General features: G+C 42.7%; 1 protein-coding gene across 1 annotated transcript in view; it reads right to left on the reverse strand.

Moving 5' to 3' along the window:
• Positions 1–7,789: 7,789 nt before the first annotated feature.
• LOC115598732 (multiple epidermal growth factor-like domains protein 6) overlaps positions 7,790–17,909 on the reverse strand; it is a 180,929-nt gene continuing 170,809 nt past the window's right edge. The window contains exons 21-27 of the mRNA XM_030455803.1: positions 16,882–17,010; positions 16,537–16,665; positions 15,301–15,432; positions 9,832–9,957; positions 9,046–9,165; positions 8,077–8,208; positions 7,790–7,860 (exon numbers count right to left, since the gene is read on the reverse strand). Coding sequence (XP_030311663.1) covers positions 7,790–7,860; positions 8,077–8,208; positions 9,046–9,165; positions 9,832–9,957; positions 15,301–15,432; positions 16,537–16,665; positions 16,882–17,010 — 839 coding nt within the window. The remainder of the gene's footprint in view (positions 7,861–8,076; positions 8,209–9,045; positions 9,166–9,831; positions 9,958–15,300; positions 15,433–16,536; positions 16,666–16,881; positions 17,011–17,909) is intronic.

Consider the following 17,909-nt stretch of genomic DNA (forward strand, 5'->3'; position numbering starts at 1 on the left):
TAGAGGCTGAGTGACCATCCCAGTCAGCAGGCATCTGTCCTTAACTGAAATATCTGATTTACTGGAAGGGTCATGGAGGGGCTGATACAGTTGGGTTTGAGGGAGCAGGGTTTGCTCAGACTTCAGAAAAGAAGACCAAGGGGAGGCATTACTGCTGCCTTCAACTGCCCCATGGGAGCCATAGATGAGATGAAGCCAAACACTCTTCAGAGATGCTCACTGAAAGGATAAGTGGGCCAAGGTTGAAACTTAGGAAATTCTGTTTAGAAATCAGAGGAAAGAAAGTTGTGAGCATGAAACTTTCACTGGGACAAGGGCTGAAAGAGATGATGTGATCTCCATCCTTGGAAGTCAAATGCATGAATTTCCAAGCATCCCCATTTACATTTGAAGTCAATCAGGCTTTGAAGAGAAGCCTGGACCTCCAGAGGTCTCTTACAAATTACCTTACCTTATGATTCTAGGAAAAATCTTCAATGTAACATGAAGTTTGCATTACGACTCTAGTTTGGCTTTATGGTACATACACAGTTAAGGTCAAATATGTCAATTGCTTAACCTGGATCATTCTTCTCCAGCAGTTGCTAAGATTACATCTATATTGTCTCACACGAGATTTACCTTATCAGTTCCAGCTCAGTGAAATTACCCCAAATTCACACAACTGTAGGATCAAACCAAGGCCATCACGCCTCCAAAAGAACATTTAAAATGTCACAGCCGACAGAAAATCCCTGCTGAGAGCCACTTCTCATTAGTTCTGGGACAACAACTATTCCATCACAGTTAAATGAGTAACCTTTGCAGAGACATTCATAGAACTCTAAAGAAGAAATAACAAGGGATCAGCACCAGCCCCAGTGATCTTCTGGCTGGAAGCACAGCTGGTCAATTAATTTTGACACATTCAGAAATATCTTTACTATGGTTAGGATGACTTTCAATACTTATGAAGTATATAGGACAATAAGACTTCTATGAAGCCTGAAAAATAAAAAATAAAAACCTGTATGGCTTCACAGTTTGAATTAAATGCCAAGTGAGCAAAGTGTCACTTGCTTTGTAACAGTGACTGACTGCAGGTGTGTTTAAGACCTGAGGTAAACCACAGGGTAAAACTGTTACTTCACTGACTCACTATCCAACTGCAACAACAAACATCACCTTTAAAAAGCAGGAGTTAGCATCAATTATTGTCACTTTGTCACTTCTAAGACAAAAATCTTCTCCTGCAGAGTTGCATTGTGTGCTGGTGTGTGAGTGGTACTGTGAACACAGGACCTGGAACTGCCTGTACTCCCAAGGTCCTGAGTCTTTTTAGTAAGTGCACCTTTGATATAGGCAGATTCAAGAGGTTACTACATAGATTTTGTAACACCTAACCTAAAGTGAAGTTTACAGAGGCACTCTGAAACCTTTTAGTCTGGTTAACTCAGAATATTAAGATAGAGAACAGTATTTCCTTACAATGACATAATCCTAGATTAAAGAACAACCTGTCTAAACAGACAAAATAGCACCAAAATGTCTTTGTTCCATTAAATGCATAATAGCAGCTTGTTAATCAGGGTTTTTAAAGCTGACTCAATCAAACTATTATGCTGTAAAAGCACAGTATGATCCTTTTATATAAAGAACAGAGATTATCTCTAAACATCTATCCTTGCTTATTATCTGCCTTCTCCATCCAAGATCAAACTCCTTCCTGCATTAGAAGGTACCATTTGGTGAGAACTGCTGCACAGCTTGACTTGACAAACCACTGAGAAACTCAGCTGACAAGATGGGAGAATGCAAAACCAGAATAATCTGACAGATGACACCATGATCTTTGGAAGATGGATTCCAATAAGCAACATAGAGATGGAGACCTTCCAATCCCACTGATTTCTCTGCAATGTGATTTTGCAGTGAATCCATTTTGGCTTCATAATCTGTGAAATGCTCATTAAACTTCTCATGCTGGTTGTCAAGCAAGTTCAGAAAGTCACTTGCACGAGGTATGGCTCACTGCACGTTGATGTGTTTCGTGCTGCTTATCCTGATCCTCTTTGGAGCTGGTCTTATTGAAAACATGACCATGCTTTCAAACAATTAATTATATACCAGAAAGAATATCCAGAGAAGAAAGAATGTCCAGAGAAGATTAATGGAGGGTTAAGAGGCAAGGAATAAATACATGAAACAGATTCAACTTTTTAAAAGGATCCAGCTACTAAATGGCCTCTGTAGTCTTCCATAAGAAGTGTGAATACTTCAGTACAATTCAAGCTGAATTGAATAGCTGTGTTCATATCCAAATTCAAATACCGTCTGTGCATATAAAACAGTTCATTTATTAGTCCAAATGTTACTGCTGTAGAGCTCTTGGAAAAATATTCCCTCTTTCTTGAGTTTGCTCTTCATAAAAAGGAAGCTTTGGAGGGCCACCTAGAGAATTAAGTAGAAACACAGTTTCAGGTCTATATAAAATAATACTGAAATATTGTATAGATTATACAATTTACACTTAAATAATTCAATAAATGGAACTCTCCAAAAGAAGGCATAGGACTGAGTTATACTGGCCTTCTCTGAGAGGCAGAGACCAGGCAAAACAATAAAAGATCTCTCAAATGGAAGGCTCCCAAAGTTTTTCCTAAACTAAATGCAGAACTGTACTGTAACACCACTGAGCCACTTGTGATTAGCCCAGAAGTGGAAAGAAACTTTCACCTAGTACCATTCCTCATTGAGAAATTATCTAAATTTTAGAAAGTCCCCAAGCCCTAAAGCCTTTTGTGACAGTGCAATGAGTGCTTTAGCATGCTCACCAATCAATCCAAATTATTTTCTAATGTCTTCTCTACCCATCTGGCCACACTCTTCCAAACCTGACACTTCTACAAAAAGTAAGAGAAGGTGATGTCACACACAGCCTGTAAACCTCCTTATTGATCTTGCAGTGACTGTGGATATCCACTTTTTCAGGGCAAAGTTTCATACTGGCAGGTATAGAAAAATGTATCACTCTCCAGCACAGCTGTCCTGGAGGTGCCTTGGGAATCTGCAAGTTCTCCACAGCCACAGCTCTGAGTCAGTTCAGCTTGGCCAAGACCTCACAACTACCTGGAATGACTCCTGGCATTTGCAATGTCTGCTGGCATTTGCCCCATCAGGCTCCTGGACCCTTAGGACACACCAACACAACCCTTCCAAGCAAAGCTGCTGCTGTCACTGGCTCTGAGTGTTTCACCAGAGATGGAGATTCAGAACAACTTCAGCCTCTCACAGGCCAACACATGGTGGTTGCTGCTGAGCACCACGTTTGCATGGTGGGTTGGATACCCCTGTCCACAATCCATGAATTCTACCAAGAAAGGCTGCAGATCTCCAGCTGGGGTTACCTTCTCTGCAGGTTGGCCCCATCCAGCTGGCTGGGCACAGGCAGTTCCCATTGTATGGATTGCACTGGGATTTCCTGGCACACTGGCACCTCAGGGAGCAGTCGGGGCCATACTGGTCTGACCCACATTCTGGAAAGACAGAAACATTTGGAAGAGGGTGAATGATCCACAGTGGTCTCCTGGTTCTCCAGGAAGCTACTTAGACACCTACATCTCTTAACAATAAAACACAACATTTTGGAAAGCCTCACGGTCTTCAAGTTTTGTCTGCCATTTGGTCTGCCCAAATTGTAACCCAGATGTCCTCCAGAAGTTCCCAGAATGGAAATCATTACTGGTGTAAAAACAAGGGTTGACAGCCCAACACAAAAGATCTTGGGTTATGCTCAGGAAAGTTACTGTCAGCATCCTGAACCCACACTATCTCCTGCCCTGCCCCACTGCATGGCTTGGCTGTCAGTGCGGGCCAGCAAGAAGCCTTGAGGGTATAGAGTGTACCCTCAGCAAGTTTGCTGATGACACTAAGCTGGGAGGAGTGGCTGACACACTGGAAGGCCGTGCTGCCATTCAGAGAGACTTAGACAGGCTGGAGAGTTGGGCAGAGAGAAACATGATGAAGTTCAACAAGGGGAAGTGTAGAGTTTTGCATTTGGGGAAGAACAACAAGATGTCCCAGTATAGGTTGGGGGCTGACCTGCTGGAGAGCAGTGTAGGTGAAAGAGACCTGGGGGTCCTGGTAGACAAGAGGATGACCATGAGCCAGCAATGTGCCCTTGTGGCCAAGAAGGCCAATGGCATCCTGGGGTGCATTAGAAAGGGTGTGGTTAGTAGGTCAAGAGAGGTTCTCCTCCCCCTCTATTCTGCATTGGTGAGGCCGCACCTGGAGTATTGTGTCCAGTTCTGGGCCCCTCAGTTCAAGAAGGACAGGGAAGTGCTTGAAAGAGTCCAGCGCAGAGCTACTAAGATGATTAAGGGAGTGGAACATCTCCCTTATGAGGAAAGGCTGAGGGAGCTGGGTCTCTTTAGTTTGGAGAAAAGGAGACTGAGGGGTGACCTCATCAATGTTTTCAAATATGTAAGGGGTGAGTGTCAGGGAGATGGAGTTAGGCTCTTCTCAGTAGTGACCAGTGATAGGACAAGGGGTAATGGGTGTAAATTGGAGCACAGGAGGTTCAAGTTGAATATTCGAAAAAATTTTTTTCCTGTAAGGGTGACAGAGCCCTGGAACAGGCTGCCCAGGGGGGTCGTGGAGTCTCCTTCATTGGAGACATTCAAAACCCGCCTGGACACGTTCCTATGCGAAGTGCTCTAGGTGGCCCTGCTCTGGCAGGGGGGGTTGGACTAGATGATCTTTCGAGGTCCCTTCTAACCCCTAGGATTCTATGATTCTATGACTATATATATATATATATTCCTATGTCTTACTCCAATTGCACAATTCTGCTGCCTCCTGGCAAATTAAACTCCCCAAATGTCTCACTCTCAAACACAAATACATTTCATACCTGGCTGCAAAATTCTCACTGTGATTTTTCTTCACACAGTCGGAGAATTTTTTTATGCATGAAGGAAAATTCAGCAGCAGGTCAGAAGGCAGGGTGCTAAGTACACTGTAAACAATAGCCCTCTCTCCATCACCTCACTAGAAAACACTAAATAATCAAGGCACTGGCTTTCTCACACAGGCACCAGGAGGTAAATAAAAGTGCTGCTGAGCCCAGCATCAGCTGCAGCCCCAACACGTGGGAGAAGTCTCCCTGTGTGCTCAGCACTTGGCCTTTTCAATTAGGAAATGTTATGAGAAAAAGGTCTCCCCAAACACCTCTGGACCTGATTTTAATTTATGTAATACCACATTTTCATGTTAATAACAATGTGTATTTAAGACATCTGTTTGAAAGTCTGCAATGTTAATTTACTACAGAAAAAGAACGCCCATAAAAGTCTGTTATTTTCTCCCATCCACCCCCCTTTTCTTTTTTTTTTTTTTTTAATTAACATTTTGCCTGTTTAATGGGTGCTTTACCAGAGTCCAAATTAAAATCAGGCCTTTTATCTTTATGGCTGCTGCACAGTCACAGCTGCTCACAGTTATATCACAGATGAACTGAACCTAATTGAAAATAAAAATGCAAATAAAACCTACCCCATAACAGCTTTTCATGAAGGAGGGCTACACTGGCTGATTTAAGAAAAATAAAAATGACTCCTAGAGTTTGGAAGAAGCAAAAGCTCGGATCACATTTTTGGTGCTGAGCTTCCCCCTCGTGTTCAGCTTCTGCCTAAAATTTTGCTAAAATTTTGCAGCCATCCCAACCCTGCATGGCTGTGGGGGGTGACTGCTGCCCCCTCAGACCTGGTGGCTTCACCTTCTGATGGTGCAGAGAGGGAAGCCAAGAATTTTCCATTTTCATTTTACAGGTTGCACTAGCACTTAAGCTCCCATTAATGTTTTGTATTAATAACCATCTTGTTTGAAGCTGTTTCCTGCCCTGTCCCAGAACAAAAGGAGAAATAACATTCCCCCACTGTGATCCAGGGGCTCAGGAGGATTATGGGACCTGGTGTGAACCTCCAATAGTAGCACATGTATGTTCACTCTTTTTATCTTGTTTGCCACAGCATTAGAATCACAAAGCTCTTCTTACACTTATTTAAGCCACAGCAATTCCTTTTACTCCAGTGATTACCCTAAATTTATTCCATCTTAAATGTTCCAGTGTCTGATTCAAGCCTCTTGCCTGCTGCCTCTCAACCCTGCAACCATCTCACCAGGGTACAGCAGTGGGACTGGCTTTCCCTACAGAATAATTTTCTCACTTATTTTTATACCCTTGTTAGAAAAGAATTCTGCTCTTGTGGGCCAACCCTTTCCCAAGCACACAGCCCAAGTGCCTGTGCTGCAAATGAGGGAATTTTATTTGGATTAAATATTCCTGGACTACTGCTGGACCCCAGAGAAAGAGACAGCCTGCTGCAGCTCCACTACCCTCACCTGCAAGGATTTCTCACTGCTTCCCAGGGAAGCCAACCCTGAGGTGTAAATAATTTGATATTGCTCTGAAAATGGTCACAAATGTCCATGTGACAAAACACACGACAACTGAATCCTTTCAAGCCCACTTGCACTCTCTTGAGTCTTTCCAATACACCTACAGAACCTGGGGCTCCTGGCTGTGTTCTTCACCAGCACATTTTCTCCAAATGTCAAAGCAAATGACATTTTACAGCTGACCCATAAACAGTTTTCCTGTCAATGTACAAATTTAAATATTGATTAAGTCAAGAGGTACAGCCTGCTGATAAGGCTGTTGATAACTTGTAAGAGTCATTTGCTACAAACAATGTGTTCTTAAATACAGTCAAACATCCTTTCACCGTTACTCTTAGACCAACTGGTCACATTGGTTTAATTATACATAGTTCAGTCCTTAGAAAATATTACCCTTACCAATCTCACATTTGTCCCCAGTCTTCCCAGGTGGGCAAAGGCACTTCCCAGTCTCTGGATCACAAGGAGCATCTCCACAGTTGCACTGGTGTTGGCATCTCTCTCCAAACCAGCCCCTGTCGCAGCCTGATGGCAAGAGAGGTTTTTTTAAATGCATTTAATGGCAAGATGTACATTAGGCCAGAGGAGTTCTTTCAGGACGTCTCAGAGAAAAGCTCATAAACTAGAAAAGCTCATAAACTCTCCACTGAAGCTAATGTAAATGCCATATTTAATGAAGGATTCAAAATAGCAGGATTGGCACAATATTTATGCAAACTCTTTTATATTGGGTTCCTCTAATCTAATCTATCAAAGGTATCTGGAAAGCTGTCTCAGAAAAGTAACTGGTTCTTATTTAATTTTTAATTAAAACTCTCCAGAAGACCCATTCTGTAACACTCAACAGGTCTGATATGCAGCTAGTTAGTAATCTTATTTGGAGTTTTAGAAGCAAATTTAAAATCAGTAAAAAGAACTTAAATTTAATAAATGACATGTGGAACTCATTGCTGCAAGACATCACAGAGACCAGGACTTTCACTGTATTAATTGGAACCAGATTAGTTAATTTACAAGGAAACAAGAACACCCAGCTATATAACAGGTACAAAATCCCAAATCTAGTGTTTCAGGATATTCCTAAAGCTCAAAATATGGAAGAAGTTGCTCTCAACAAACGTTTGAGTAATGAAATAGAGGGCTTTGGGGGGGGGTGTATTTTGGTTTTGCTTGTTTTTTTCCTTTACATCAGAAGGCTGCAAGTACCTTTCTCACAGTAGACACCTTGATAACCCAAAGGACAAGTGCACTCTCCTGTCACTGCATCACAGCTTGCTCCATTTTTACAGGCACATGCATGAAGACAGTTTAGCCCATAAAATCCAAGGGGACACCCTGCAAAATGAAAGTATCAGTTGAGGAAGGTTCCCGAAGCAAAAACATACGTCCCTTTAAAATCCTCTGTATTCTCAGCTACGTTCCCTGGAAGCCAACAAAAAAATTCTATTTAACTCCAAGGCTATGTGCTTTTAAACCTGTACCACCCCACCAACAGAGCCGCTCAGCTCTGGAAGCAGCTGGGTGATCTGGGACACCCTAAAAATTTTCCCTGAATCAGCGAGGTGTTTATGTGACTACCCTGAAGCCCCACATCCTGTTCCTGTTGGAAACCTGGGCACAGGGGGTGTCTCCACTTACTGTGCTGACAGGAGTGGCCGTAGTAGCCCTCGGGGCACCGGCAGCAGCCCGTGAACCTGTCGCAGGTGCCGTTGTGCTGGCAGGAGCAGTCCAAGCTGCAGCCAGACCCATACTTTCCTGGGAGACATTCTGCTGGCAGGATATGGAGAGAAAAGCAGACCAACAAAATAAAACAAAAAATCACTGATCTCCCCCAGAAAAGCACGTATGTGATCGCTTGCATAGCTGAATTATGATGCCCACACAATAACTTGCAGAGTTGACAAGATCTGTTATGAAGAGACAGGATCTTTGCAAAACTATGATGTACTTAAATCCTGTCTTGAGAAATCCATTATATAGATGTCCAAATAGCAATTTTCTTGTACTTTTTACAGACTACCTCTTTTAATTTGTCTCTTCATACAATGTTGAACAAACACTGTATGTTGTAAAGCCACATAGTAAATGTATCTTGTAGATAGTAAAATGGTATCTTTTTTTTTTCCCTGTATCTACAGTAATATATTTTTTTAGGCACTTTGAAAGTGTGAAAGAAAACACACAGCTTTTCCTCCTCTGTGTTATCATTGGAGTTCACACTATTCCAATTCCTAATAAAACCAGGAGGATCTCTTTCCCACATAGCAACAGACTTTCCATGTATAATAAGGTATCTGCTTTTACAGACCTAAACAGGTCTCAATTTGCTGAAAGCCAAGTCATGCAAAAGAGACTGTGCCAATATAATTAACCTCAGATTAATTTCTGTCTAAATTAACTTCCCACTGCTGTGATAATTTGAACCTGGGCAGACCAACTTAAATCAATCAGAATCAAAACTCTGCAACCATCACACAAGTTCTTTCAAGAACGTAACCACTACCAAAAGGATGTCTCTGACTTCTAGCACAACATCTGTGAACACTGCAAAGCTCTGCTTGAACATACATGTCCACTATCACTAAAGAAGAAAATCACCTTTCTCACATGATCTCCCTGTCCAGCCGAGCCCACAGGTGCAGTTGCCATCCACGTGGTCACAGATGCCACCATTCTGACAGGTACATGTCAGTTGGCAGCTGGGGCCATATCGTCCCTGGGGACACACTACAGAGAATTAACAAAGTTTGAAAAAAATAAATAAACTAGCACTCAGAAACATAATGAAGGTGACAGGGAGTAAGTACAAACAGATGCTCCCCACAGAGTATCCCGAGTGCCTGGTGTCTCTCAAGGGCTGTGGGACATTCTACTCCATGCTTACTATCAGTTTCATCCAGACACTGTCTTGCTGTATCTCCTCACTTGGCTTCTCTCAACACTGGCTCCTTCTGTTCTGCTCCCCCTGTCACATCTCTCCTCCTCTTCAGCAAATCCTCTCCCTTCACTTTTTCAGCTCAAGCAATTTGCTTTTAAATTAAGCCCCATCCATCCACAGCAACCTCACACACTGCTGATGGTGTGTGGTAAAATCTATCCTTTTTCCCATCTTTATACTCTGAAACATTCTCTGAAAGTGGTCACTTAAGCTTTAGGGAGAAAAGAGTTCAATGGTACCAAACATGGTGGAGCAAAGCAGAGAGAGAGGGGTATGAGATACAGGCAGGGTGATGGAGCAGAGAGGGACAGGGGCTGAGTACAGCACCCTGCAGTGTTATCAGGCAAAGGCAGTGGGAAACACAGCCATAAACAATGTTTGGCTCAGAGTTTATTTGCTGGTTGTTCTTAGAAGGTGCCCAACTGACGAGCTGACCTCAGGTCCTGCTTTGTTACCTTGCTGACAGCCGGGTCCCATTTGGCCAGGAGGACAGGTACACTTGCCAGTCTGTGGGTCACACCGACCTTTACCGCATGCACAGAACAGGGAGCAGTCCTTCCCATATCGGTCTTCAGGGCAAGCTGAAAGAAAAAAAAACAACAAACTTTTTTGTTAAACAACCCAGGTGTCCAATGCCCATTTTCATTTTTAACAGAAGCAGGATTCTACAGGTAGAGTTGGCTTTGGTTTTATTCCAGCTAGTGTGCTTCAAAGCAACAACTATGAGACCAAACCTCATCCGAAGACATGGCTGTTCCTACCTCTGAAATTTATTTGAGATTATAAATATAATTTTTTTTTGCAGAGAACATTTAGTAAGTTTCCTACCAAAAAGGTGAGCTGCTGCTCATCTTTCCAGCCAAAGACATCTTTCCTGCCTTAACACTGATGCTGTCTTACGCTGAAGGGCAAAGCTATGTACTACCAAACATTAAAGCATTGCCTTTCTGTGAATAAGCTGCAGAGAACTTCAGGGAGATCTTAGCTTTGGAAAAAGCACAGAAATTCAGCCACACAACTTTGCTCTGAAAGAGAGAAGTAAAAGTAGGGTTGCCATGGAATCTTCACCAGTTTTGCCATGACTAAATTTGATCTTTTTTTCCTTTATTGAAACTAATAGCACCATAGTGTGAAGCAAAACATTGAAACAGTTTTTCAACCTAGAAAGTTTGGACAGGAAGAAGGAACTTGAGCAATTTATGCTGAGCTGGCTCTAGAAACAAATTTGGGAACGTGGGTTGTAATCCTGGGATGAATGTCTTTCCTTCTACACATGCAGAAGAGAGGGAAAATATTTTGCAAGAGATTTTTTTACAAAGCTGGAATCCTGATTTACAATTCAAGGAGGAGGTAGCTGGGATGTGTCTGTTTTTCTACTGACAATCTTTTATGCAGATTTTTCTCTCTGCTGTTTTTTTGAAAGAAGCAGAACATGAATGCTGGCTTACTTTGACTGCAGTCAGCTCCAATGAAACCGGGCGCGCAATCACACGATCCAGAGGTGGGGTTGCAGTGGCCTCCATTCATACACTGACAGGGGTTTTGGCAGTTTGAACCATAAGTCCCTTTTGGACACCCTGCATTAAGAGAAGACAAGAGCTATTAGGCTATGTTGCTACTGGGCCCGTTGCATTTCATGTCATAAGCACTTTGTTGCTTTCTACCAAATTTAATTTCCATTTTCTAGCTCTGTTCACATCTAGAGGGCAAGGAGGTAGCTGCCTCAGGCAATGCACTCCCTGGGGAAGTGTCAAACCCTTGGAGAGCTGGACTGGCTGCTCCTGGCTCTGTCCACTCTTCCCATTGCTCAAAAGCAAGTCCACTTCTTCTGAGGTTTTCCTTTTGGATTTCTATTCCATATCAACCAGCTCCTCTTTTCCCTCCTATGGCAGAGATGAGGCCCTGGTCACTCTTGCTTTGAAGCAACCAGACTGGTTTGCCCAAGAGGGCAAGAAGCTGTGAGACATCACTGCCCTTTTTAGAAGACATTTAAGGTGACCAATTATGGACAGGTCTCATCTTTTAAAAACGTTTAGGTTGGAGACAGCTTGTTTCTTTCACTCCAAAGTGGAGCTGGTGTTGCTCAATACACATTCATGGCACATCTAGTGAGCTGGGGATGGAAGACTATGAAAATGTGCACATGATAATAACACAAAATTTCAGCAGACACCTTCTTGGAAGATTGAAGAGGAACGAGATGGTTTAAAAGCAAAGCCACAGATTCTCTGATGAAAAAAACCCCAAAGTAACTGTACTTTGTAATAAGGAGAGGAAATATTAGACATGGATGGATGGCTGTGCCAGCGTTACATAGCAACAAGCTGTCCATCAAGAGGTTTTCCAGGTGGTAGCAAGTATTTCTGGTTTCTTTCTGAACAGCTAATGCTGAAAGAAGACTGAATACAAGATCAGGAAAATATGAATACATCTGCCACCCTTAGCTCATGTCTTCAAAATGTTCTTTAGTGATGGAGGCTGGAACTGAGGAAAAGTTCCTCAGGTGCAAGCCTCTGTCTGACAAGGTTGCCTCCAGCAACCCCACCACCAAACCTGGGAGATGCAGGTTATTCTCCTGCTTTTCCAGTGTACTGGAAGTGAGGGAAGTGTGCTTTTGGAAGCAACATGATCATCCCTGAACAATTAAACTGGTGCTATTACCTCTACATCTAATTTCTTTGCTCCTTCCTCCTCTTCCCCTGGCAAAAGCAAAGCCTTTGGTTGAATTTATATTTGCACGTCTCCAAGCAGCAGATACTCTCTCTGTTCTGAAGGCAGAGCACGGGCTGAGTGGCTGAAGAAATCTCTGGATTTATTGCACTATTCAAAAGGGAGTGAGAGCCTATGGTGGAGCTTTGAAAGAATGCCTTTTAAAATAAGACTGAAAATTGGCTACTGCTCAAGTCAGGATAGCAGATCATCAGGGCTAAACAGACACACATTTTTATGACATGCAGAGACTCTTCCCAGTCCTTCTCAATCATGGCTTCTTCTCAATAAATACTTCCTCATCAGTGCTTCCATCTGTCAGCACAGAAAATCCATTTCATGTGTGAACTCTGGCATCAAGGAGATGCAACATCTAATAGAAATATCTGCTTCATGAAGTTAAGGACACACCTAGATTCAAAGACCTAGTGAATTCTCTCTTTCCTTCTTCCTCTTCTCTTGGTCATCATTTAACTTGTCTTTTTTTTTATAATTCTGGTTCCCATACTCCCAAACATGACACTTCTCCTTTCCAAAGCTTTCAGAGCTTGACTTAAGACTGGTAAGAGCTGCACCATTACTGAAAGGGATGCAGTAATTCACCCCTTACCAATTTATTTACCCTTGCAGCACTTTTTTTATTTGAGTTCAACAGGGAGTAACACAAGCAGGACAAACACATCAGCTGCAGTGTTCACAGGGCTATTAACAAGGCCATCTCATCTGTTACTACTTTGAAGGAGAACCCAGGGCAATTTACACAGTGTCCTGCCACTGAAGTAGGCTCTGCCTTTATGAAGAGGGTGAGCCTCTAGCCACCAGTTATCTCATAAAGACATTTTCTAATTTTCCAGTTTCCTTTGCATCTGACTTAGGTTTTTCTGAGAACGACAGGAGCTGCAGCCAGATTTCTAACTCATTTCCTGAGCTTTTTCCTTCTGCTTAGGGTGGGTTTGCCATGATCAAGAGCTCCTAGACCTTTTCATACTAACTACAGCTTTTCTTACCAATGTTATTAATTATATTGTCAAAAAGTCAGGTCTGAAACATCCTGTTACCTACAGCTTGAAGGTTGAGGTTTTTCTGGCTCAGGATTCACCCAGCACAGTAAATGTCACAGAGACACAGCATGATTTTTTTTATCCATCACAACACTACTCTCTGCTCTTTATTCATAATTCCACTTGAGCAGATCTGCCCATCCACCAAGTCATGGCCAATTGATGGGAACCTCATTGCTGGTTTCTCTGCTTCCTCTGGATCCTGCCAAGAGACTGTTTCAGCTGTTCACTCCAAAATTTGAGAACATGAAAGCCTCGTTGCTCTTGGCTCCTGGAAATTTGACTTCCCAGCCAACTACACCTTTTATAGATACTTTCTTGAACCTTTTTTCACAGTACTATAAACATAACATTCGTTGCCAGAAACCATTTCCAGCAGCATCCAACCACATGTTGACTGGACCAAAGCCCATTTCACGTCTTCAGGAGCAGCTCCCTATGCTGTTTTTAATACTCTATCAAAAGCTTCTTCATTCTGGAGCAGCCCCAGTTCTCTCTGTTGTGAGGACAGCAAGAACAAGCAGCATTTTGACTAAAGGCATGCTAGCTACCCTGGATTATCAGTATCAAACAATGGTTACCCACTGTTTCATTATCTCTCCAGCAAACATTTAGCACAATTATATTTATTAAGTGATAACTCACAGTGTATTTTGGAATTGAAGAGAAAACAGGGCCATGAAGCATGTCTTATGCTCTACAGGTTTAATCCTACCTGCACAGACATCTTTGGTAAAGTCCCTCCTGGATGCAATGGAGCACGGAATTAATTTTATTTTTTATTTTTTTCCTATATCAGAACTTCAGCATAATTATTGATGTTTTATATTTCAAAAATCTGAAATAAAATCTTCAGGCACTAAGAAAGCTTCAGGACATTTACTATAATCTATAGAGACTTAGTACTGCATGCATAGGTATGACTACTGAAAGATTACCACATAAAAGTAGTGGGCTAACCATGATTAAGTCTTTTAAAATTATACTGTTAAATAGTTGATCTCCACTATGCTCTACTATAATATTTATTATAAGCTGATGTATAATGGACCCAGATGGCTCTAGCCTAGATGTTGAAGGCTGGATTTCAATCTCACTTACATTGAGAACTGATGTAAAAAGCAGGATAGAATCAATCCTTACATTTGCATTTATATTTTAAAGAATAACTTGTGATGACATGGGAGTAATACAAATGCCTGTCTCTAAAATGAGCTTCATTCCTACTTCTACTAGAGGAATAAAGTACAAGTTTAACCCTTACTAGAGCAGCATATATTGCAGCTCGTTTCTGTGTCTAAAAGAAGCAAACAAACCAAACAGAGCCATGCTGGATCCCTGGGAAAGGAAGATCAGCATTTGCCAAAAGGAGAAAGACTGAGATTGCAAGACTAAAAGTATTTTTTTTTTTTATGAGACTATTACAAGCTATGGAGTAAAAACAAAATTAAAGCTGTAAATAAAATGCTAATTAGCTGTCTTAGTTTTTTGATATGTTTGGATAAGGTATATGTTTCTTATCAGTTGCCACATTCCACCAGGAACAGCTTAACAGATGTCCTAAAATACCAGCAAGAGGCATGTGGACCTGGGAATATTTTTTATGATGGAGCATTCAGCCAACAGGTATTTTGTCCTCTACACTAGTCACTATTTTTCAACCAGGAGTAACAAGTTGTTTAATTTGATTGTTCCTCAGCAGTCCCTACAACTCCAGTGACTTTATCAATCACTCAGATTTACTGCCAATTGCAGCTTGTTGTTTTCTAATAACCATTTGTCCTTCCTTGAGCATGCAGGGATTTTGGGAAGTATTTGTGCCTGGCTATTTGGAACTGAAAGAGCTACACAGGTGCAGGTGAAGATGAGGGGTGTAAATGCAGAGAATGATATTAATATTCTTCAGCATGGCATGAAATTGGAAAGAATTTTAATTGTAAATTAGCCAGGTGGGGTTTTTTGAGGTTTCTTTTTTTTTTTAATAACAAATCCCTTGCAGTAATACCCACATTATCATAAATTAACCCAATCTACACTTCCTTTATTTCAGTCAGTGCTGAAGGTGCTTGTCAGAGGGGAACTCAAAGCACCAGCACATACTTTTGTATCACTCAACCCTTGCTGAGAAAAGGGGCAGCCCACAAAGATACTCACGGAGGTGGCAGTGGGTCCCGTGGTAGCCCGGGCGGCACAGGCACTCGCCGGTCACCGGGTGACATTCCTCATTCTCAGCAGAGCACTGACAGACTTGGTTACAGTTCTTACCATACGTGCCCAGTGGACAAGCTTGGGGAAGAGGAAATGGAAACCAATGAATTAAATTTGTCTTGGTAAATATAGCACTCCAACAAAGAGCGAGCTCAAATTTATTAAATAAAATCCCTGCCTACAGAATGACGCTCTCCTCCGGGACTCTGGATTTATTGCATTTACTTGGGGGTTACTTCAGTGCTTGATTTTGTTTCGTTCAGTCAATTTGTGCCCAACTGTCAAGGGCCAGATAGAATTTTCTCGTCACGAGAGGAAATCATAGGGAAACGTCAGCTAAAATTGACTAAAATAACAGTATAATTCACAGGGGACCAGGCGGGTGGATAAAGACATCCTACCTTTTCCAGGGAGTTTAAACTTGCAAAGCTGCTGTAGCACCAACACCTTCACAGGTTTCATTTTGCCTCTTGACAGCCACATTGCCTACAGGTTTTGGACTTTCCACATTGAATTCTTATGTCTTTCTTCCACTAAGCTGCCCTGGTTGTGGGTAAGGATTGAGAGCCCTTTGGTGGAGGATAGGGGGCACCAATGGAAATTCCTTTTAATTCTTTTTGTTGGCTTTTCTTAAATTTTTGTTTCTAAAGCAGTGCTCAGGCAAAATGTTGTAAGGAAGAACAAAGTCAGAACTATGCAGCTGGGGTCACAGAATGAATCTGCTTTCAAAGACAGCTCCAGACAGCCAAATTCAACATTGAATGAAAGCCAGATAATGACATTTCCATGAGTCCTGATGAAGAAATAGATGGTCTCTCGTGGGGACAAGGCCAAGAGAAAGCAGAGCTGCTGCGTTACCTACGGCACAGTGTTGGCTGTGGGCATGACCTGGGCTCACCTGGCATTCTCAGTCTGCTTTTATCCAGGTTATCCTCCCTTGCCAGGCTGAGAGCTTCAAATCAGAGAGGACAAACCTTGCCAGCCCAAACTACACCAGGCACAGAGAAAAGATCAGGCCAAAGCACTTGTGTGATGAACACACAGCCCTCGTCCATCCGCAGTGTTGTAAGGTTGCTGCCACCTCCCCCTTCAGGCAGCGATTATACCATCGAGTTTCAGTTGAGTAATTAATGTCTTGATTAATTTGCAAGGAAAGCAACTGCATTCTTAAAACAAACCTACTTTTCTCACAGCCATGGCCAGTGAATCCTGGAGGACAGCTGCACTCTCCTGTCAGGTGATGGCAGGGGGTACCCGTGGGACAGCGGCACCGCTGGGCACAGCCCACGCCGTAGCGGCCGGGCAAGCAAGCTGCAAGGGGACAACCAGTCCTTGTTAGGGCATGGGGATGGGGACAGTTGGTGCAAAGCCACCTCCCCTCTCCAGTGGATCATCCATACCATGAGGATCCCCAGTCTGACCCCACAGAGCAACGTGGGAGTGTAAGGATCCTGTCATCAGCTCTAGAGCCAAAAGTAACCCATGAATCAGCCTGGAGTTCCCCTGGAAGACCCAGCAGACACTCACGTTTGTCACACTGCCTCCCTCTCCATCCCTTTTCACAGTGACATGCTCCAGTCTGATGGTGGCAGGACAAGCTGTGCACGCAGTCACATTGCTCCTCGCACTGCTTGCCAAAAAATCCTGGGGGGCAGACTGCAAGGAGAAGCAGAGAGGGGGGTGCAGTCCTTTTTGTAGCATGGAAAGCATCTGTCACTGGCTAATCATTGAATGGTTTGGGTTGGAAGGAACCTTAAAGATCATCTAGGTCCAACCCCCCTGTCATGGGCAGAGTCACCACCCACTACACCAAATTGCTCCAAGCCCCATCCAACCTGGCTTTGAATGCTTCCAAGAACAGGGAAGCCACAGCTTCTCTGGGCAACCTCTTCTAGTGTCTCACAACCCTCACAGAAAAGAATTTCTTTCTAATATCTCATCTAAAACTACCTTCTTTCAAATGATTGTTCTTGTGTGGGCAGTGATGGATATTTAGAAGACTGCATGTCCAGAAAACATCACTATAATATATATAAAAAAACATTAAAATCATTTAGTGTTGGCTATTAATGAGTCTGAACATGGAAGTCTGAAAAGGCTTAGTCAGTCTAGAGTAGAAATCCAAATAGTGCCTATGGAGATGGTGATACTATTCACTTTTACACAATTATGCCCAGACAGAGGGACTGCTGTTTGAACAGTGAAAATACCCTGTGTCCACGTACTGGTTTGTACCTCCCAGGTCTCTGCAATGTGATCAAAGAGAAAATGAGGCCTGAAGAAAAGGAAGGTGGGCACTGCTTTTCAGGTCACACTGGTGGCTGAGGCTTTGTGAGTCCTGAGCACTCTAGCAGACATTAGAAAATTGCCAGTGGGTTGCAAAAGTCACAGCATGTCCGGGGCTGAAGATGCATCTCAAGTCACCTGCTTATGCAGTTTCTATGTCAGGGATTTACATGAATCTAAACATGCCAGACAGCTGTGTCATATCTGAGCAATCTGAACCACATGTGAGGTAGGTGCAATTTGAGCCATCACAGCTCAATTTGCTGAAC

The sequence above is a fragment of the Calypte anna genome, chromosome 9 (assembly GCF_003957555.1).
Source record: "Calypte anna isolate BGI_N300 chromosome 9, bCalAnn1_v1.p, whole genome shotgun sequence".
Taxonomy (NCBI): domain Eukaryota; kingdom Metazoa; phylum Chordata; class Aves; order Apodiformes; family Trochilidae; genus Calypte; species Calypte anna.